This window comes from Geotrypetes seraphini, chromosome 5, assembly GCF_902459505.1.
Source record: "Geotrypetes seraphini chromosome 5, aGeoSer1.1, whole genome shotgun sequence".
Lineage (NCBI taxonomy): Eukaryota > Metazoa > Chordata > Amphibia > Gymnophiona > Dermophiidae > Geotrypetes > Geotrypetes seraphini.
The window spans coordinates 238,600,304-238,623,483 of record NC_047088.1 but is presented as its reverse complement, the minus strand read 5'-3'; the positions used below and the strand labels follow the sequence as shown (position 1 = coordinate 238,623,483).

At 43.0% G+C, this 23,180-nt stretch overlaps 1 protein-coding gene across 1 annotated transcript in view; it reads right to left on the bottom strand.

Annotated features, from left to right (window-relative positions):
- The window catches only part of NCKAP5 (NCK associated protein 5), a 1,115,675-nt gene that overhangs the window by 485,541 nt on the left and 606,954 nt on the right, over positions 1–23,180 (bottom strand). The window contains 1 exon segment of the mRNA XM_033946444.1: positions 4,297–4,387. Within this exon segment, the coding sequence (XP_033802335.1) occupies positions 4,297–4,387 (91 nt within the window).

The window sequence follows — 23,180 nt, the reverse complement described above, 5'->3', positions numbered from 1 at the left end:
ATTTACAGTTTTTCAAGATTCGCGGGGGTTCCTAGAACGAAATACTGTAATTAGGAATAGAATTCCAAATCGATGGCGCGGTCACTGCAAAGTTATTTGATCTTATTGTGTTAATATACTTTAGAAATGGGACTGCAAGCTTGATCCTATACAGGGTTTGTGCTCTTTATAGAATCACACTCAGGGCCAATTGCTGTGCCCTAACTTTGAGCACTATACTTAATGGCTGCTGGTGCCCTTTATTCCGTAACAATGCACATAACTTTTTGGAATACATTTGACACATCTATGCCCCTCCCATGGCTGTGCCCTCGTTTGAGATACTTGCTATAGGATGTAGGCACTCAGCGTTATAGAATAGTGCACAGCTAGGTGCAAACAGAAATTTTAATCAGTGCCAATTAACAGCAATAATTAAAGTAACTAGTAAAGGAGGATGAACTTGGACTGATTTTCTGAATCTTTCAAAATGTCTAGTTAAGAGTGGAGCTGCATTGAGCTACTCTGATTGAATATTGTATTAAAAAAAAAAAAAAAAGAATATAAACCAAGATGGCTGGGAATGAAAAAATAAATAAATAAATAATTTACTGAAGATGAGCAGCTTGTTAAGAAATGGGCTTATATTCTTAATAAGCGTTCATTAGATTTAATAGCAGTTATTATAGAGAAGACAAGAGAAATCACTGCAGAGATTCAGACGAACATGGAAAGTAAATTACAAGAGCGGGAGAACAATTTTGAACCTAAGGAGTTTGATATCCAGAAGACTAAAATTTGTAAATTTCATACAGATAAACAAGTATATGTATCTCAGAAAGTGTATGCACACTTGGAAAATATTCAGAAGGATAAAAAGGTGGCTATTGATTTTTATTCTGATTTCTCCAGTGAGGTGGGTTTCAGTGATAATGACTCTTTGGCCCCCTTTTATCAAACTGCATTATTTGTTTATTGGAAGCTTCTACACTGCTACTAATGACTGGGGAGTCAATTCTGAACAGTAATGGTGTTACAATATATGAGCTTCAGTAAAGGTGTTACAATATATGTGAATCTTACCTATTTATACCATCCATATACATATACTATAATTATTGTTTCTGTATTGTCATATACTCGTCTTTCTTTCGTGTTCCAAGTGGGGAGTAGCTTGCTGTTTCCTTCATATTGCTACTCCCCCTAAATGTTTCTTTATTTGCTAAATTGTTCTGTGAAGAGTATCATCTTTATTCATTTCTTGAACCTTTTTGGTGTCTTTTTCTAGTTTTAATTCCATCGGAAGGGAGGTCTGCCACATTGGGGACATCACTGAGAACATTTTTGTCCTGACGCTTTTGTATTTGATGTCTCTGAAGGAGGTTATTTCCAGTAGGTATTCTTGGCTCGAGCGTAGGGCGCATGTTGGTGCATGATTGTCTAGTCTAGATGCTAGGTATTGCGATTCTAACAGATGAATGATTTTGTGTGTCAGCAACTAGGGGTAGCGATAGACAGAGGCTGTACCATGCAACAACATATCAACAAAACAGTCCAGAAAGCCTTCGCAGTCATGTGTAACCTAAGACAAATCCGAAAATTCTTCGATAGAACACAATTCAGGCTCCTGGTCCAGGCACTAATAATAGGCCTACTGGACTACTGCAATATCATATACCTACCCTGCCCTGCCACCATGATTAAACAACTCCCGTATGAGGAACGGCTGGATAAGTTGCAGCTGTACTCACTCGAGGAACGCAGAGAGAGGGGTGACATGATCGAAACATTCAAGTATCTCACGGGCCGCATCGTGGTGGAAGAAGATATCTTCTTTTTCAAGGGTCCTGGGGCAACAAGGGGGCATCCGTGGAAAATCAGGGGCGGGAAACTGCACAGGGACACCAGGAAATTCTTTTTCACTGAAAGGGTGGTTGATCACTGGAATAGTCTGCCACTTCAGGTTATTGAGGCCAGCAGCGTGCTTGATTTTAAGGCCAAATGGGATAGACAAGTGGGATCTATTCACAGAGAAAGGTAGGGGAGGGTCATTGGGGTGGGCAGATTAGATGGGCCGTGGCCCTTATCTACCGTCTATTTCTATGTTTCTATGTTTCTAACTACAAACAGTGCAAAACACAGCCCTCAGACTGATCTACTCACTGAAGAAGTACCACCACATCGTCACTGCCTACCAAGACATGCACTGGCTACCTGTACAAGCATGAATACTTTTTAAATTCTACTGCATGCTCTTCAAAACCCTACATGGCAATGGACCATCCTACCTGAACACTCGCCTAACTCGGAACAACTCTTCCAGACCAAGGAGAACTCAGACACCCTTCACCCACCCCCCAATCAAAGGCATTCAGCGTAAAAAAATACACGACGGACTACTCGCCACGCAGGCAGCGAAACTAGACAGTCACATCGCCAATCTACTTATTTCAGCACCAAACTACAGAACCTTCAGGAGGGAAATAAAAACCAAGTTGTTCAAGAAATTTGTCAAGACAAACTCCTGATACAACCAATTATCCTCACTCTATCACTCACTCTGTATCCAAATGTTACAACCAATAGCTTCCCTGTAATCTTCTGGAAATGACCAGAATCTCTTCCTTTTGCAATTTGCCTAGAACCGCAAGGTATTGGCGGACTAAAAGAAACTAATGTAATGTAATTTCCTCTGTTTTATTAGGATTTATTAATCACCTTTATGAAGACATCCCCCCAAGGCAGTGTACAGTAAGTACAATTCAACTTGAAACTTACAATTTTGTTAACAGTATAACTGTGCTAAAAAGACCAAATATAAACATAAATACAGTGAATGAGGTAAATTCAAAATCAGCAAATTGGAACTTAATAACAGGACAACCATGAAACTGTTTCAAAAATGCACTTATTAACAGCACCTAAATACAAATTGCAGAGATAGAATACATTGTTAGCACGATACTTATGGAACATCTAATAAGCACTGCTATATAACAGGGATTATAAATATTTAAAGAGAGCACTCCCAAATCATATTTTTTTTACACCTAATAAGCACATTTTAGAACATTCAAATAACATACAAGGGGCCGCTGAAAAATTCTCAGCCCAACCTTGAAGAGAATGATGTGGATCCACAAAACTTACAAGTTATTCCACACTTTTCATTTCAATGATATGAAATTAAATGAAAAGTGTGTAATAACTTGTAAGTTTCGTGGCTCCACATCATTCTCTTCTTGGTTGGGCTGAGAACTTTTCAGCGGCCCCTCGTATTGTGATGTCATAATACCTCATTCCACCAATGCCTAAGAGCCAGCCTCTTCGGTGATGTCACAATGGCTTGGTTTCACTATACTTGTGCCCATTTACCCAGATGCATTTGTCTCATTGAAACAAAAAGTGTCGAGAAAAGCGTGGAATAACTTGTATGTTTCATGGCCCTACAACATTCTCTTCTTGGTTGGGCTGAGAACTTTACAGTGGTCCCTCATAGATATGATGCTAACTCATATACAGTAGATGAGGGGCCAGGTGCAGATATTAGATGAGGACAAGATGGGTGCTACAGAGTACTTTGGAATAAATAGATGGGTGACTAAACACTAGGCTGTATATCTCCATGAACCTCACATCTAGATATCAGCATATCACCTGCCCATACAATAAGAAAATTCACAGTTTCAAACCTTTGATGATTTTCATGAGATACAGGCCTCCTTTTACGAAATTGTAATAGCAGTTTCTAGCGCAAGGAGCCACGCTGAATGGCCTGTGCTGCTCCCGACACTCACTTGAGTTCCTATGAGCGTCGGGAGCAGCGCGGGCCATTCAGTGCGGCTCCCCGCGCTAGAAACTGCTATCGCAGTTTTGTAAAATAGGGGGATAGTTTATCTGCACATAATAACACAATTCTAAGACTGCAGGATATCATTGCTGAACAAGGCAAGCCATTTATTAAAACTTCGGTGAAAGAAATAAAATATGACTTTTTTTTGTACGATGAGGATGTATCAGAGGTAATATAAACATGTTTATTTGAAATTTTATAATTATGGATTGTTAATGTATTTAAAATATATGTAACAGAACATCTGGCTGTATAAAATTTAAGTTTACAAATAATTTGCCCCCCCCCCAACCCCTTTACGAAGCCGTGTTAGACTTTTTTAGCGCCAGCCGTAGCAGTATTAGCTCTGACGCTCATAAGCTTTCTAATGCTACCGCGGCCGGCCATAAAAATGCCTGGCACAGCTTTGTAAAATGGGGGGGGGGGGGAGGGGGGATGATTTATTATGCAATTGCTAAAAATACCTGATAAGCCTTCATAATATTAGCACTCTCCCCTCCATTTGGCTCCAGAGCCCCTTGGCTTTGCAGGAGATTTCTCACCGTTTCTTCCATCCTGTGGGAAAAAAATAAACAACCATTTTAGGGTCATAAATCTTTACTTGGAGAAAAGACACATGGTCTTTGTTTTGGATCAGGAGAAGGATGTAATACATCATTATTATAGACTATAGTACTAACTGAAGACGGTCTTGACAATGAGTAAGCCTCATTGCTTTGAAAATTTTTAAAATGGCGGTTTGTTCAGGTTGTGCTTTTGTAACTTGATCAGGAAAATTGTAAGAATTGTCCCGCCCCCCTCTTCTATTAAACTGCGCTAGCAGTTTATAGCGCAGAGAGCCGCGCTGAATGGCCCGCGCTGCTCCTGACACTCACAGAAACTCTATGAGCGTCGGGAGCAGCGCGGGCCATTAGCGTGGCTCCCCGCGCTAGAAATTGCTAGCGCAGTTTAATAGAAGAAGCCCTATGTGTTATTGCTCAAATAATAAAAATGCATTTAGGGCCCCTTTTGTCAAACTGTAGTAGAGCTTTTTACCGTGGACCAGCAAGGTAAATGCTCTGATGCTCATTCAATTTCTTTGCGTATCGGAGCATTTACCTTATCAGCCCGCTGTAAAAAAGCTCTATCGCAGTTTGATAAAAGGGGGCTTTAATGAAAGGCTAAGCAACCAGGACTAATTTTAAATTCATTCCTATAGGGTAGGGCTATTCAATTCCTACCCTATAGGATATATAGGACTTGGGATCAAGTTTCAGGTTTATTCAAGTTTATTTATAATTTGGTATTTCAACCATCACAGATATCTGGCCGGTTTACAATATTAAAATTTTATAAAACAGGCAGACCGGGTTTTTAGGATACCCATGATGAAAATACATGAGAGGGAGTTGCACGCACTACCTCCTTGGTATGTAAATCTCTCTCATACATATTCATGGTGGATATCCTGAAAACCTGGCCTGCCTGTGGACTTTGAGGACTGCAACTGAATAGCCCTTAATACTGGTAAATAGACAGGGGTTCTTTGCAGTAAGCATTAATGAGTACTTAGTGCAGCACAGAATGGCTTACCTCGGGGACGGGGGGGGGCACTAACCCTGTATTAAAAACTAAAATGTATTTTTTAGCACTGGGGCGAGTCTGCGAGCAGAGAGTGGGTGTGTTCTGAGCTAATTGGTTAGTGCAGCTACATTGCCACAAAGTAGCTGATTAGCATACTGTATGCTTAATGCATGAGTCCTTACCATCTACATAATGGGTGTTGGAGGGGCTCCCATGCTAATGGCCATGTACTAATGGAATTATAACACATTCCTACTTTTCCACTGAATCTTAATAATATTATCTCACCCACCTAAGAGCTAGGTATTTTTCTTATCAATAATACTAGGTGGAAAATTGCCTCAGACTTAGAGCGTCTATAACAATAAATGTTTCATGCGCTCTGAATATCAATCACTGGCTTTTTTTCCACCATCCACCCATATTAATATTATGATATTTAGATACTAATATGGGTGGATGGTGGAAAAAAGCCAGTGATTGATATTCAGAGCGCATGAAACATTTATTGTTATAGACGCTCTAAGTCTGAGGCAATTTTCCACCTAGTATTATTGATAAGAAAAATATCTAGCTCTTAGGTGGGTGAGATAATATTATTAAGATTCAGTGGAAAAGTAGGAATGTGTTATAATTTTATAGAGGTTGATCCATTGAGAACTATATAGGCCCTCTTTTACTAAGGTACACTAAAAGGTTTAGTGCACGTTTAGCACGTGCTAAAACAACGCATGCGCTAACTGCTAACGTGTCCATAGGATAACATGCGTGTGTTAGCATTTAGCGCGTGATTAGCATGCGCTAATATTTATCATGTGCTAAAAAGCAATACGCACCTTAGTAAAAGAGGAGAATAGACTAATGCAAAAATTAGCACATGGCCATTAAGAAGGAAAATAGAAAAATGAGTCAGTTTATTCCAGTGGTAAAAAAGAAATGGCTTTAGCCCGTGGAAATGGCCCACATATGGCCACTTTTTTTTTTTTTTTACTGCTGTTTGGTAAAATGGCCCCATGGTGTTAGTTCATTAAAAAAAATGCCATAAACTAAGGCCTAATACATCCTACATACAGTACCCAGAAACTAGGGTAACTACATTATAGCTAAATCAGGGGTAGGGAACTCCAGTCCTCGAGAGCCGTATTCCAGTCAGGTTTTCAGGATTTTCCCAATGAATAAGCATTGAAAGCAGTGCATGCAAATAGATCTCCTGCATATTCATTGGAGAAATCCTGAAAACCCAACTGGAATACGGCTCTCGAGGACCGGAGTTCCCTACCCCTGAGCTAAATGATAAATCTTTGATTTTTCCAACACTTTGCAACAGTGAGGTAAATATAATTATATGACAAAATTCTTGAATTTTCCAATTTATTTACAGTCTATCTTTTACTAGATATCTTAATCATGTCATATTGTTACTAATCAGATAACTGAATCACCTTTCTTATTATATGTACTTCTGGTTGTTATGCTAATATCTCAACAACAGTTCACATTTATTTATTTATTTAAAAATTTACATACCGCATACAACTATGCGGTTTCCATATCCCATACATAAAATCTTGTTTCCCTACGATTATCACGTATAACATAAGACATGTCTAAACAACATCATTAATCGTCCCTGTTATAAACAGGGATAGAGCGCAAATTCAATCAATTCAGAAATACAAGCATGTTTAAATCATACATTGCTGTCAAAAAAATAATTCTAAAAGGCGATTATCAACTGAAATATACCTTCACATAAGAAGGCATTGGCAAATAATTGAGTTTTCAGCATTTTCTTAAAATTAATCCTCCATATACAAAACCGCAGGATACCAGGCAAGGCATTCCAGCCACAGATATCGCTGATACTCCGATCCTAGCATGCATAGTCGACATTCTACCCTCCAAACTTAATTTCATCTCATTTACATCTCTTCTCGGTTTATAGATCTCAAATAATTTTTGTAAAATCTTTGGGGAAGCATGATACAATGTCTGATGTATAATTGCAACAATCTTAAATTGCACTCTTTGTTGCATAGGTAACCAGTGTAGTTTCTTCAACACAGGAGTTATATTTGTACTCCTAGGAACCCCTGTGATTAATCTTGCAGTGGAGTTGATAAGCATTTGCAAAGCCCTCAACTTCCCTTTCACAATTCCTAAGTATAGTGAATTACAATCCATCCTATACATACAGTAAACGCTTGGTTGTCCAGCACCCATGGGAACTGGTGGATACCGGATAACTGTAATTTCTGGTTGCTTGAGAGTCACTGTACAAATAGTTTGGTTTCTCTTCCCACCTCTCTATTATCCCCCCCCTACCTCCACTTGTAGGTCCAGCATCTGTTCTTCCCTTCTTTTTGGGTCACTTCTCCCCATCTCTCCCTCTTTATTTCCCCTATTCCCCCCCTCCCCCCCCATTTATGGGTCCAGCATCCATCCTTCTTCCCTCTCCTGCACACACTTCTGGTCCACCCCCATCTGCCTTCTCTCCCTTCACATGGGTCTGGCCTCCTGGACTCCCCTCACTTACCAAAGCAGCAGCAGCCAATCAGCAGAGGCAGTGCTGAAAACAGGTTACTCACGGCCAGCCCTGTCAGGGCCTTTCCTCTGCCGCTTTGGAAGTGATGCATCAGAGAAAAGGTCCTGCCGGAACAGGCTGCCTCTGCTCACCGGCTGCCACTGCTTTGGGGCTGGAGGGAGGGAGGTTCGTGGCTCAGAACCGCAGCCACTGTTGTTTCAGGGATGATTTTTTTTTTGCCGGCAATTTTTTCGCCAGTTGGGTGAGAGTGCTGGATTCTTGAATATCGGTTAATCGAGATTCTACTGGAAATTTTAAAAAAATGTTGAACCCTAGAGAAAAACAATGAATAAGCCATCCATTTCACCACTTTCCAAGCTTGAATATCAAACAGACTAACATGAGAACCACAGTAATCTATCCAAAGCTTTCTCAGATATAAAATAAATATAACTTAATATAGCTACAGTTTGAAGTATAGATGTTGAGGGCTTAATTAATCTGGAGTAAAAAATAAAAAATAAAAAAATATTTGAGCGGACTGCTGGGCAAGATGGACCTCAGGTCTGACCCAGCGGAGGCACTTCTTATGTTCTTATGAACCTGCATTACGAAACCTTTGAGAATCTTGCCCAGGATAAAATATTTTGAAAGCCACCATAGTTTACGCATGATTATCTGTCTAATGATAATCACTCATGTATCCAAGTTTTGTACAATTATCCTTATTTACATCCTGAATGGAGTCAGATGCCCATTGACATTTCACTTATTTTTAGTTGATATGCAAAGTTTCTGTTTTTGCCAGAATGTGCAGTGAAAAGCAGCACCATCTGTTGACCAAATGTGAGGAGGAAAAAAAGCCAGCTCTCATCTCCAGTTCAGACCACAGTGTACAGCTTTTCAGTAGCAGATTGGAACAATTTCTGCTGAGAGGATGACCTTAATCAGAGCCCTTTATGCTCATGAGACCACGTCGCTTTGCTTCAAAATACGATACGCACGATAGACACAGAGACCAGTGAAGACATTTCTGTGTTCAAAAAAATATAAAACATTTGTATAAAAAGGCTTAAAAGGTGAAATGTCAGGTAACTAGATATCTTCACTGATAATATAGAACATGTTTTTTTGGAATGACTAGTAATAGCTTGACATGTAATAAGACAAGATCAAATGTAACTCTTTCCTTGTAGACAGATAATGCGTTGCTTCTTGATTAGAGCAAGACAACTTGGGTCTTCAAAAATCTGACCCAGTCCAGGAGTGAAGTTAAGCTATTTGGATACTATTTAAAATGCAACTAGTTGAGGACATCTGGGAGTAGCTGAATGGATAGTACAGGTGGCTTAGAATAGAGGTCTGTACAGGAATGGGGATCGTGGGAATCCCGTGGGTCCCGCAGGGTTCCTGCGGGAATCCCCCCTAATCCACGGGACTCCCACGGGGACCCCCCTCTGGCCAACGGGATTCCCATGGGGATGGAAGGCTTTGGAAGCAGGGTTCGTCCATATAATATAATGGACACGTCAGCCTTAGTAAAAGAGGGGGTTTATAAGTTAATTACCTGAACAGAAAACAAAAAAAGGGTTCCACCAAAGAGAGTCCACAAGGAAAACAGCAGCGCAAACACAAAAGAAACTGTGGAATTGATGATCCTGTCAGAAATAATTGCTGCTTTTTATGGGGACGGGTGGGGATGGAGGTAATTCCTTGCAGGGATGGGTGGGGACGGAGAGGATCCTGACGGGGACGGGTGGGGACGGAGAGGATCCTGGAGGGGACGGGTGGGATTTCTGTCCCCGTGCAACTCTCTAGCTTAGAACTTGGGGACTGGGCTCAATTTCCACTGCAGTTCGTTGTAACCTTGGGCAAGTCACTTAGGGCAGGATTCACTAAAGTCCTGAAATCTATCCAAGCCTTCCTTGCTCTAAGCATAAAATTTAGATTGTGAGCTTAATGAGGACAAAGAAAGTACTAATATGTAAAACTGCTTGACTTTAAACCCACGGTACACCATCAAAAGCTGGAGTTTTGGCAGGATGCAGGAACAGCGGGGCGCTGTCCAACATGGTCAGTGAGGGAGAGATCTCTTAGGCAGCAGGAACTAAACTAAACTAAACCTTGGGTTTATATACCGCACCATCGCCACGAATGCGGAGCTCGGCACGGTTTACAGGAAGAAAGATGAGAGAGGAACTACAGTGGAGAGATTAAAGAGTTAGGTGTAAAAGGGGAAGGTGAGAGGCCTAAGAGGGGGGAAGTGTTACAGTTTTGAGAATAGCCAGGTTTTTAGGTGTTTGCGGAAGAGTTGGAGGGAGCTTGAGGTTCGGAGAGGGGAGGTGAGGTTATTCCAGATCTCAGTGATTCTAAAGGGGAGGGATGACCCAAGTTTGCCTACATGGGAAATACCTTTTATGGAAGGGAAGGATAGTTTAAAAATTTGGGAGGATCTGGAGGAAGTAGGGGTTGGGGAGTTCCAGGATAGAGGGATAACGGCAGGAAGGATGCCATGTAGGATCTTGTAGGCCAGACACGCACATTTGAAGTGGATCCTGGGGATTACTGGGAGCCAATGGAGCTTAGACAGGAGTGGTGAGACGTGATCAAATTTGCTTTTCGCGAAAACAAGCTTAGCTGCGGCGTTCTGAATCCGCTGAAGTCTGTGGAGGCTTTTCTTGGTTAGGCTGAGGTAGATAGAATTGCAATAATCCAATCTGGAGAGGATGATGGATTGTACTAGGACTGCGAAGTGTTTTTGGTGAAAATAGGGTCTGACTTTCCTTAGCATGTGAAGGCTGAAGAAGCATTTCTTCACCAGGGATTGGAGATGTTCGTTGAAGGATAGAGAAGAGTCTAAGGTGACACCCAGAACTTTGCTTGAGAACTCGAGCTGTAATGGGGTGCCGGAGGACAATGGGATGGAGGAAGGTAGATGGTCTAATTTTGGGCCGAGCCAAAGGAGTTTTGTTTTGGACTCGTTTAGTTTCATATGCATTGTGATTGCCCAGGATTGGAGGTTCTTTATGCATGAGGATATGTTCGTGGAGAGGTTAGTGAGGTTCGAGTTCAGGAGGAAGCTCTGCACTGGAACAGCTGTAGTCTGGGTTTGGCTCACTAGGAGCTCTAGACCCCTGAAGCAGCCCAAGAGTAGGTGAAACGTGGACCATATTGGGTGATTGTTTTAATAAAGAGATTTTGTTTTGGAGCAATCCATCTGGGATCAGTTTTCTTTTACATCACTGCTGTTGCGGATCTGAAGAGCTTCTCTGTAGTTTATGGTGATGCGTCAAAACCGCGGAGGATAACGACACGCCGACAATCCCCTGCTGACATCTGCATGCAGGACAAATGCACGCCGCCGCTTTACCTTTTGCGCTCTAAGGGTGGTATACTTAGAAGTCCTCGCGCTCCCGTTGGAGGTGTGTGTGTGGGAACCCCCCCCCTCACTACATTGAAAACTCCCATAGACTGAAAATGGGAGTTTTCAGTGTACTGGGGGGGTTACCCCCCACACCCCTCCCAATGGCAGCGCAAGGCGTTCTAAGTGTAGTTAGGGGTTCTCCCCCACATACCCCTTCAGAGTGTAAAACGGAAGGCTTCAAAGCGTTAGAAGTGGCGGCATGCATTTGTCCTGTGCTCAAATGTCAGTGTGGGATTGTCGGCGTGCCGTTGCCCTCCGCGGTTTTGACGCATCACCATAAACCACAGAGAAGCTCTTCAGATCCGCAACAGCAGTGATGTAAAAGAAAACAGATCCCAGATGGATTGCTCCAAAACAAAATCTCTTTATTAAAACAATCACCCAATATGGTCCACGTTTCACCAGTCTTGGGCTGCTTCAGGGGTCTAGAGCTCCTAGTGAGCCAAACCCAGACTACAGCTGTTCCAGTGCAGAGCTTCCTCCTGAACACCTGAGGAGTTCCTGCTGCCTGAGAGATCTCTCCCACCACACTGACCATGTTGGGCAGCGCCCCTCTGTTCCTGCATCCTGCCAAAACTCCAGCTATCCGAAAAAGACCTTCCCTGCTTTGACAGGTCATATCAACTTTTCTATGCAATAGTGGGAGGTAGGCAGAATTATTAGCCTTTAGAGAAAATATGTGTGTGCTTTCCAAATAATCCGTAATTATTACTTGCCATTTGCAAGGTAAATAAATTCTTTATTTTGCTAATACTGAGCCTAGTCTATTTGCTTGTCAGTAATCCTATTGGCACAGGACTTTGGATATGGATCTATGGGAATACAGATAAACATAAATAAAAAGATTTCATAAACCATACTATACGTAAATTCTGTGTTCCAGTGTTCTGGCTACAGCCAGGCCAAGTAAGCAGCCCCTGTTAGTCTCACCAATATGTTTACAGGGATATAGTGAAAATATATAATAACCTCAAAATAATGGAGTCCAAACCTTGACCACACTATAAGTAATCTTACACCATAATGAGCCATATTATATGGGGGTCAGCTATATATTTTAAGCCATTATTAAGATAGAAAGATCTACTGTGTATTTCTAGGATAATTAACATAAAATCTGTTTTAATCCTTGGGATCTTACTAGGGAAATAAGAGACTGGGTTTGATGGGTTTTTGGTCTATCCCAGAATGGCTATGCTCATGTTCTTACGATATGCCACAATGTCCTACACAATGCAACTGTCTGATTATTTCAGTCATAAGGAAACGGGATGGGATATGACATATTAGGGGCCGTTAAGAAGTTCTCAGCCCAACTAACAAAGCTGGGGCAGTCTCCATTGAGGGCTATACATTTTAGTCCAGTGATTTTTCCACTTTTTTCATTCTGTCAGAAAAATACAGAACAAAAAAAGTGTAAAATGGTTGGACTACGTGCGTAGCCCTCGATGGAGAGTGCTCCAACTTTGTTGGTGCAGCTGAGAACTTTTCAATGGCCCCTTATACTGTCTTACTGTGGCTACAATCAAAGTGGTTTTTAAGGCTGCCGCTGACAACGGCACCAGTTACAGACTCCGGGCCATAACGTCTTCTCAATTACTGCAAACGCTTCCTCCAGAGCAGCAATGCACACAGGGAGCAGAAGACTTAAGATTGCCAGATTTCCTCTTTGAAAAAAAGAGGACACGTGGCCCCACCTCATTCTGCCACCAGTCACACCCCTTTCCATCTCCAGCTCTGCCCTCAAACGAACCTCCCGTATCCTTCTTGGAGTCCCTGTGTGCATGCACGGACATCAATGCATTAGCGTTCACGAATGACATCATCACGCTGACGGCCATGCATGCGCAGAGAGTGCCTTCAGACACGGCACTGAGCTGGGGACTTCCAAAAACTGCTAGGTTTTGGAAATCCCTCCGGCACCCAGACAATCCTCTAAAAAGAGGACGTGTCCGGGTTTTCTCGGACGTCTGGTAACACTAAGAAGACTCCCTCTTTAGTCGGGTATAGCTCTCACTTCCTGAGCCACCCGGCAACCCCTTAATCATTTCTAATATGGTCTTTGATACCAGTAACATTTTAAATCTCTTTCCCTTTCCCCACCCTGGCAGTGTATGTAGGACATTCAAATAATTAATCCATGTGTCAGAAATCAGCTCTTTATTGGGACAGACAGACATACGCGCTAAGGCCCTGATTCTGTATAGGACGCCCAGGAGAGGTGTCCTATACAGAATCGGTCCTACACTAAACCCCGATTCTGTAACCGGCATCCATGGTACAGACGCCGGTTAGAGAATCGGGTTAAATTAGACACAGTCGCTACACTTATCGCTGCAAGGGATCTCTCCCTGCTGCAATAAGTATAGCGGCCGCGGCCGCCTGTCCCATCACCGACAGGAGGATGCCCAACTCCTCCTGTCGGAACCCTGGACCCCCCTCCCCACCCCCAAACTCGTAATCGCCGACAGAAGGATGCCCAACTCCTCCTGCCGGAAAGCCCAACGACCCCCCACCCCAACTAATCTCCCTTGGGGCAGGGAGTCATCGGGCTTTCCGGCAGGAGGAGTTGGGCATCCTCCTGTCGGCGATTACGAGTTTGGGGGGGAGGGGGGTCCGGGGTTCGGGGTTCCGACAGGAGGAGTTGGGCATCCTCCTGTCGGCGATTACGAGTTTGGGGGGGGGGGGGGGGGGTCCGGGGTTCGGGGTTCCGACAGGAGGAGTTGGGCATCCTCCTGTCGGCGATTAACAGTTTGGGGGGAGGGGTAGTTCGGGGTTTGGAGTTCCGACAGGAGGAGTTGGGTGATGGGACAGGCGGCCACTGCCGCTATACTTATTGCAGCAGGGAGATCCCTTGCCGCGATCAGTATAGCGGCCGCGTCTACTTACAATGTAGACCAGCATTTTACTGGCCTACATTTTAAGCGTCTCTTCCTCTACTAGGGAGATGCGTAGGGCCGCCTAGGTTCGCCTAAGGCCCGCCTAAGGCCTGTAGGCGAGCTTAGGCGTCTTGCGGGTCTCCCTAGGCTCCCGGAGGCGCCTTCAATATAGGCGGCCTGCCTGGGGAGCATTTTTTTAAAAAAACGTGCATCCCGATTGGCTGATTAGACAGCTATAGGACGCCTACAGCTGCCTAAAATCGGGACGCACTTTGGAGAATCAGGCCCTACGGGCTCAGCTGACTCAGATTCAGGAACTGGAAACATTTCCAGCAGAAAGTTATTCTTCAATTTTGACAAACACAATCACATTATAAGTTTTTTTTTAAATGTAGCTTCCTGAGACACCTGGGACCTGTAAAGCAAATATCTTTTATACGAGTTTTCACCTAGCTCCCACTCTGAATCTTAGGATATATTATCAGCTTCATTACGATATGCAAGATCCTCATTATTCTTTTATGATCTAAAACATCACTCTTGTTACATATAATCATCTGAAGCTGAGTGGAGAAAGCACCGAATTTACTTTCACACCAGTTTGCACAAAAACCAAGAAGCCCACAGTGCAATTATTCCATTGCCTCATGTTAATGTGTATCAAAGCAATTAGATATTACAACTCCAAATGAGTCAATTAGGAAAATGAATAACCACTGTCATGGTTAAGGAAGAATGCAAAATACTTATGTGTACACAAAGATTAAAAAAAAATAAGAAAAATGTTAACAGTCCCTTTGCATATTTTGCCTCACCTTCAATGCGTTAGCGCTGACAGTGTCTCTCAAACCTTTGTAGGTCTGGCACACTAAAAAGAGCAAATGTTTTTCACGGCGCATTTTAACTGAAATTATAAAATTGCAAAACCAACGAAAAATTAAACTTGAGTTATTTATTTAGAGTTCTTTAAGATATGTATGGGTAATTCTAACACCAGTGAAACTAAAGTAGATAAAATAGAATTGCTAATCAATGCAATAGATGTGCTTGTTTCTGAGTGCAAATTAACTCAAAACGCGGCTCGATAATGAACAAGCAAACAACGCATTTCATCATCCACCATCTGCAGTTGTTCTCTTTTTTTTTTCCAATTTAATTTCTGTCAGAGCTGAAAATCCAAGTTCACAAAGATAAAAAGATCCAAACGGTAGGTAACAAAGGCTCGAATGGTTTGTTGCTCGAGTTAGGATAACTACTACTTAAAAAATGAAAATAAAACGACTTGCCCTTAGTTTTCAAGGACCAATCAAGTCAAAGAATAATGCTTGTCTGGGCAGTGGTACCCCTATGCGCATCATAACATGGACAAACTCTTGCATACACGACGTTCATGTCATCTATTCCAGTGTATACTTGTGAAGGGAATTTTTAAAAATAAAGGAAAATTCTAGAATCTCTCGTGGCACACCACTGCGCCTTGGCACACCATTTGAGAGACAGTGCATTAGCAGAAATACTGTACATCAAGAAGAGAAAATTCTTATCAAAAAAATATTCCTCCATTTCACCCTTCCGTGGTTGGAATGCTCAGAACTGACCTGTATCATGTCCATGTAGCCCAAATGATGCTAGAGGCCCCGACCTACCTAGACTTCAGAAAACTTCTCAAAACACACCTCTTCCGCGAACAAGACCCTTAGTCCTTACTCCCCGCATACACTCCAACCCCCCCCCCGCCCCCACCTCCCTCTCCCCCCCCCTCTTCTGGTTTCCCACTCCCTCCTTTTTATCTTCTAACCCAACTATGATAAACCTGTGCTAAAACTACTTTGCCTCCTTCCGCGCTACCCGCAATTCCGACAAAATTTTTGTAAATCCGTGTTCAGACCGGATCCTAATGTAACGGATGTGAACCGCCTAGAACTCTTTGGGTATGGCGGGATATAAGAACCTAATAATAATAATAATAATAATTATATGATTCTTTGCATATTATAGTTGTCAGGCTGCGCTCTCTGTTATTGGCTGGCATATTTGTACACATCTATAATGTCGTATTACATAGCATACAGATGTTGCTTTAACTTTAATAAGTGTATCTGTTTTTGATCATTTCTCCACATTTCTTTATCCCACTGACCTTTTGAATGTTGTATCACTGCGCAACAAATTTGTACTGAATATTTCATTTTTGTGTTTTGTAAAAATTTTCAATAAAAAACTTTTTGAACTGAAAAAAAAAAGAAGCGTAGGAAAGGGAAGAGGTGGCCAGCTGCTTCACAAAATATACTGGTTGCATTTTTTGTATCTGGCGTTTGCAGTGATTTTTTTTGCAAACCACGTTCGTTTTCCACTGTTACTTTGGATCACCAGTTTCTTAATTATACAAGTAATTGTGATCGTGAGTTACAAAGGCTCCTGAAGCAGACCGTAACGGCCGAAACGCGTGCGTGTTGAGCCACCGCAAGAGACCTTGATGTGTTGAATAAAAGTTCACACCTTTTTCTTAGAACCTCCACTGCTGTCTGTTGGTTTGCATTTTATTTACTACAGAGAATAAAGTTTTGGGAAAAAAGATTTCCTGGTTTTGATCTGCTGTTTTCCACTACCGCACTGGATCTTGCGGATCGTCTGCCCTGTTGCACCTTTACACCTTCCTGCTCATGGACCAGGCATCTTTCTTTTACCCAGGTGCTCTGCATCCATCTTACCCTGAAGCTCAACATCCATCTCGGCAGTAATACAGCATCCATCTATTCAGAAATACAACATCAATCTCTTCAGTCTCACAGTCAGTTAACCCAACAGGCAGTTACAAACGCTCGTCCTTCCAGTGCACAGCTTGTGTTTCAATAGACAGTTGGAAATCAAGAAAAGTGAGTCTTTCTTTTTGATGTTGGGCTGATTTAGTTAATTAATGTGTTTTGGGGGGGCTCACCATAACCTATTAGGGAGTTCTGGGGAGATGTTTATATGGCACCCTTTTTGTGAAGTTCACAGCAGTAAGGTGCCCCACTGCTCTGTTGCCATGTCCGGGTGGCCGGTCCATTACAAGATTGATCCTTCCCATAACCAAATGGTCTTGTTCTGGGCATTTGGGACTTGGACAAAATTTTGGTTGAAAATGCGGCAATCTGGATGAACAATAGCCTGGACATCCAGATAAACAATTTTCAGAAAAAAAAATATTATAGACATATTTTTCGAGAATGGTCATTTTACCACTGCCGATTTTGAGCATCTAGTGCCACATGGCCAAATTTGACTTAGATCAGGGGTGTCTAACCTTTTGGCTTCCCTGGGCCGCATTGGCTGAAAAAATTTTTTTTCTGGGGCCGCACAAACATTAACACTAGCTGATGAGCAAAAAAAAAGTTGAGCAGGTCCCAAATTTGCAATCACTAATATAGAAGATGTACGTATCTAATAATAAACCTTCGTTAAAGCGACACTGTGGAGAGGAACCCAAAAAAGCAGTAATACTTTCCCTGTCTGAGTGATCCTCCACGTGCACCGCTGACAGTGGGAGCAGCCACAAGCTTCCGCATCCCCACTCTGATGAGCAGGGATGTGCGCTCCTGGTTCTCCCATTTGCTTCTATTACAGCTACGGTGAGCCTCTTCAGAGGTGAACCTCATCAGAGCGGGGATGCTGAATCAGCTGTCAGCAGCGCACATGGAGGATCATTCAGTCAGGGTAAATATTACTGGTTTTTTGGGCCTCTCACTTTGAGCTTAGGCTCCCTTAAAATGAATATCTCTCCTGATGTAGCTAGTAGGGATCCTCAAGCCTCACCAACTGACAGCCACCTCCTCCCCCTCCAACTTCCCAAGTTCTGCAGCTGGCAGCAATATTGCAGAGTGGCTGCCTTCCCACCTCTCTGCCCCCTCCTCGCCCCACCTTTGGCTTTCATGCATGCATGAAAGCAGGGGCAGCTTGAGGATATTGCCATTGGCTGCAAAGCTTGGAGTATTTATAAATTGCACTCAGGCAGGGAAAAAGTTTGGTGCCCATCCACTAATTTTGGGCTCCAGTCCCTCCCCCAAATCAGCTGTATATTACTACTTTACTGAATGCAAAAATAATTGTGATGCACATATTCCAATTAATAAATTCAAAATAAAACAATTTTTTCTACCATGTTGTCTGTATGTTTTGTTATTCCGTCATCTTGTTCCCAGTTTCTCTTTCTGCTTTTTCTCTGTCTTCAACTAATTCTCTTTCCAGTGTCTGCTGTCCATTTTTTTCTCCTCTTCTCTCGTTCCATTTCCTTCTTATGCCTGTCTCCAACGTATTGATTTTCCCCTTTCAGCTTTCTTAACTTTTTCTTTTCTACCTCTATCCACTCAAATCTTGCCTTCCTTTCTCACCCTTCTTCTTTTTAAATGTTCAGTTACCGCTCAATTCTCCATCTTCTCTCAGCCCCTAACTCTCCCATTTCCCAGCTCACTCCTTTCCCAGCCTCCTATTTCCTGATATCTACTCCCCACTACCACATTTCTACCACTGTACTCACTGCTCTCTCACTCATCTTGTCATCTCTCTTTTGACATCATCCACATGGCTCATCACTTTCAAAATCCCCCTCCCTCTCTCCTCTGATTAGGGTATAACTCCCTGTCCCTTTCTTTCTATCCCCTAGCATCATCTTATCTCAGCTCTCTTCCCTCCTGCCCTTCCATGATTCCATCTCTTCTTCTCTATCTCCATGGTCCAACATTTTGCTCCCTCTCTTTTCTGTTTTTCTTCTTCCCTACCCCCTTGATGCTGAACAATGAAATGGAGAGAAAAAAAGAGAGGTGCTGCATCTCTCTGCCTTCCATCCACAGGCCTAACATTTCTCCCTCCCATCCCCAGATCCAACTTGTCTCCCTTTCTCTTCCCAATTGCCCCATCCCATCTCTCCCCCTGCCTGCCTTCCCCCAGGTCCACCATTTCTTTCTTTCACTTCTCAACAGTTCTCCCTTCAAGTATCTCTTTCCCTGTTCCTCCACACCACCCCAGGTCCAACTTCTCTCTCTTCAGACCATTGCCCACCATCTCTATCTTTGTCCTCTGTTTCTGGTCCCATAAGCTCACCCCCCACGCCCAATCAGGCACTTCTTATAATACCCCCCCCCCAAAAAAAAAAAAAAAGTCCAGGAGGCTTCCTTGGCACAGCATGTTCTCCCCCTACTCTCTGCGCCCATGCATTTCTATCTCACTCCTCTCCCACCACGTCCAATAATTCTCTCTTTGTCTCCATCCCTCCTCTCTCTGCCCAACAGTTCTCTTTCTTTATCTCCCCAATTGCACCATCTCTTTCCCTCTCTCAGACACCCAATTCTCCCTTTCTATTATCTCCCTCACCTCCGCATCTCTTTCCCTCACTCCCTCCATTCTTCCATCTTATGGCTCATGCTCCCCTCTATCTTTCCCTTCATTCTGTGTCCTAAGTTCATGCTCCTCCTTCCTTCCAACATTTTTCCTAAATTTGTGCTCCCTCCCTCTCAAGTCCACTCAAGTTTCCCTCCCTCCCTTCTGTGCCCCAGGTGTTTACCTTCAGGCCGGCTCCCTCCTCACTGCTAGTCTTTTTTTTTGCTGAAAGCCGCAGGCAGCGCTTCCCTCTCAAGTCCCAACATGCCCTTCTCCCTCCCTCCCTTCTGTGCCCCCGGTGCCCCTTGCCTGCTCCCTCCTCCATCTTGCTGCAGCGTTCGCTCAAAGCCGCGGGCAGCGGCTTCCATGTGCCTCCTGCAGCTGATCTGGAAGCGTTCCCTCTGACGTTGCGACATCAGAGGGAACACTTCTGGGTCAACCGCAAGAGGCATATAGGATCCGCTGCCCGCGGCTTTGAGCAAATGCTGCAGCAAGTCAGAGGAGGGAGCTGGCAAGACGGTAAACACCTAGGGGCGGCAGAGGAAAACACCGCATCACCCTCAACCCGGGCTACACAAAATACTTCACGGGGCTGCGGGTTGGACATCCCTGACTTAGATGTTTGTTTTTATTATGCAACACAAAAAATAATACAGGATAAAGCTAAAAAATAAAGCAATGAAAGAAAAGGATGGCAAAATCATGGGCAGATTAAAAAATGGCTAAAGACGTGAAGTAAGATGAAAAGACGTTTTAGGTATATTGGAAAAAGGAAGAAAACCAGAAAAGGAATTGTAAGACTGAAAGATACTGAGGACCACTGTGTGGAAATTGACCAGAAAAAGCAAAGGTGCTGCACAAATGCTTTTCCATGGAAGAAAATCCTGAAGAAGAAACAAAATTGAGTGACAAATGTACTCGTATGTATAGGAATGGAACAGATACCATACATTCACCGGAGGAAGTGTTTATAAACTAGACAAACTAAAAGTGGACAAAGGCCATGGGGTCATTTTAGACACATCCTAGGATATTGAAGGAGCTCAGAGAGGTTCTAACAGGCCCTCTTAAAGATCTTTGAAGATGGGTGAGGTTCCATTGAACTGGAGAAGAACACATGTGGTTCCTCTTAAAAAAAAAAAAGTGGTAACAGAAAAGAGGTGGTACACAATGATATCAGCCTTGCCTTGGTGGTCAGAAAAGTAATGGAGACATTGCTGAAGGAAAGGATAGGGAACTTTCTAGAATCCAATGGGTTGCAAGATCTGAGGCAACATAGTTTTGCCAAAGATCATGTAAAAAAAAAAAAAAAAAAATCTTGATAGATTTCTTTGACTGGAAGACCACAAAGCTAGATCAAGAACATGCATTAAATACACTTAGATATAGCAAAGCTTTAGATAAAGTTCTTCTCGGGAGACGCATGAATAAACGGAGAAGTTTGAAGTTTGGATCGAAGTAGTGAACTGGATTAGAAACTGGTTGACTGACACATGACAGAGGGATGTGATAAATGGAATTCACTCAGAGAAAAGTAGCCAGCGAAACCTCCGTAATCCCTAAATTGCTCTGTTTGTCTGTCTTGAATAGACTGTAAACTTTGTTTAGCAGGGATTATCTCTTATGTGTTTGTGGATGGCACTCTGTACATCTAGTGATGCTGTGAAAATACGTATAGTAGTGGTCAGTGCTGCGTTCATCTGGTAGTGCTATAGAAATAATAAATAATACAATTCAAACTCCTCTTATTGACCTAAAAATGTACTCACTCAGCTGCCCCTCACTATCTCTCTTCACTTATATCCCCCTATGAAACCATCCCGCCCGCAAGCACCACTCAGCTGGTAAGTCCCTAGTAGTATAATGGGTGCGCCTCATGTCAAAATGATTGACAGCTGTCAAGATAAGGATCAACCAATCAGTGTTCACTTCTGGGTTAAGCCATGCTCATACCACGCCCACTCTCTGCCCAAACACCACCCACTCTCCACCCACTTTTGTATAATCCCCGCCCAAGCCCCCCACACCATGCTCACTTCCCACCTATGCCTATGCCACGCCCCCTGCCTACATCACCAGAAATGCACTTTCTGATGATGTCACTGGAAATGGGTGTGTCTGACCCCGGAAATGCGCTTTCTGATGACATCAGCGGAAATGGGTATGACTGACATACCGGAAGTGCACATTCTGATGATGTCGGCGGAAACTGGGTAAATGAAGCATCGCAAATGCGCTTTTCTGACAACGTCAGCGTTGGGCGGAAAGTGGCATGGTGTGGGTGGAGAGTAGGCATGGCTTAACCCAGAAGTGAACACTGAACACTGATTGGTCAATCCTTATCTTGACAGCTGTCAATCATTTTGACATGAGGTGTACCCATTATACTACTGTCCCTCCTATTTGTGCCCTTCTCTCCCTCTGCCAACTCCAGACTCTGTTCCGTCTACCTTGCCGCACGCTTGGAACAAGCTGCCCGAATCCCTATGGCGGGCTCCGTCTGTGGCAGTGTTCAAGGCCCACCTCTTCGAGAGCGCTTTCAACTCCTAACTCCCCTCACCTCACCCTCCCCAACCCTATATGATCATGTAAGCTCTTCTGAGCAGGGACTGTCTATTAAACGTCAAAATGTACAGCGCTGTGTATGCCTTTCAGCACTATAGAAGTGATAAACAGTAGTAGTGGTCGTACTGTAGGATAGGCTGTCACAGAATTTCTATTTTCTTGCTGAAATTAGTTTGGCTGTCTAAAGAGCATAGCTTCTCTTGTAAAACCAGAAGACTGTTTTGTTGGAAGACATCACAAAGATTGATTGACTGAAAAGCTAAGTGCTCTTTTTGGATTCTAACGATCAAGATACTCCCTCCAGCAAAAAAAGCACAATTTCTTTTCACAGAGCAAAATATACAGTACGTCAAGCCTACCCTGATGACAGAGTGCATTGTTCTAGCTGTATGTTAAGCACAATCATATTTTTCTCTCGCCACCGCTGAAGTCTTTAAAGGAGCATGTGAATGTTTGTAAAGCTTATTTAGTCCGTACAGTGAAAACGCTGTTACATTTTCAAAGGGCTCTCAAGAATCCTTCTGGTGAGTGATTGCTATAAGTGAAACAGAACAAAAGCAAATTCCTGATATCACCACTTTCCATCTAAATCAATCCTTCACACTCAAAGAACATCCCCCCCCCCCAACAGACACACACTGAAAGTTCTATTCTAATCAACCTTATTGCACTCTTTGTCACTGCTACCAAGTTTTTGTTAGCATCAATATTTTTGGGAGGTCAAGAAATTTCTGCTTTATAATTCTTTTAGTACTGTGGACTTTTTTCATTAAAGAACCTAACTTGAAGGGTCTTCTAAAAAAATTTGTTTGAGTGTTTGCAGGCAAAAATAATATAACTTCACTCCTGAAGCCGAGAACTCTTTAGGTGGAGGAAAGAGAGAGAGTAAAGGCAGAGAGCAGGTCAGATCTGCAGTATTGCAACAGAAAGGGAAAATGTGTATCCTAGACGGGCCCTGGGATCATTTACCACGAAAACCTGATTAAGTAGCCGCAGCGGTTTGCTCCCTCCCCTCATTTCCAAATATTATTGCATCAT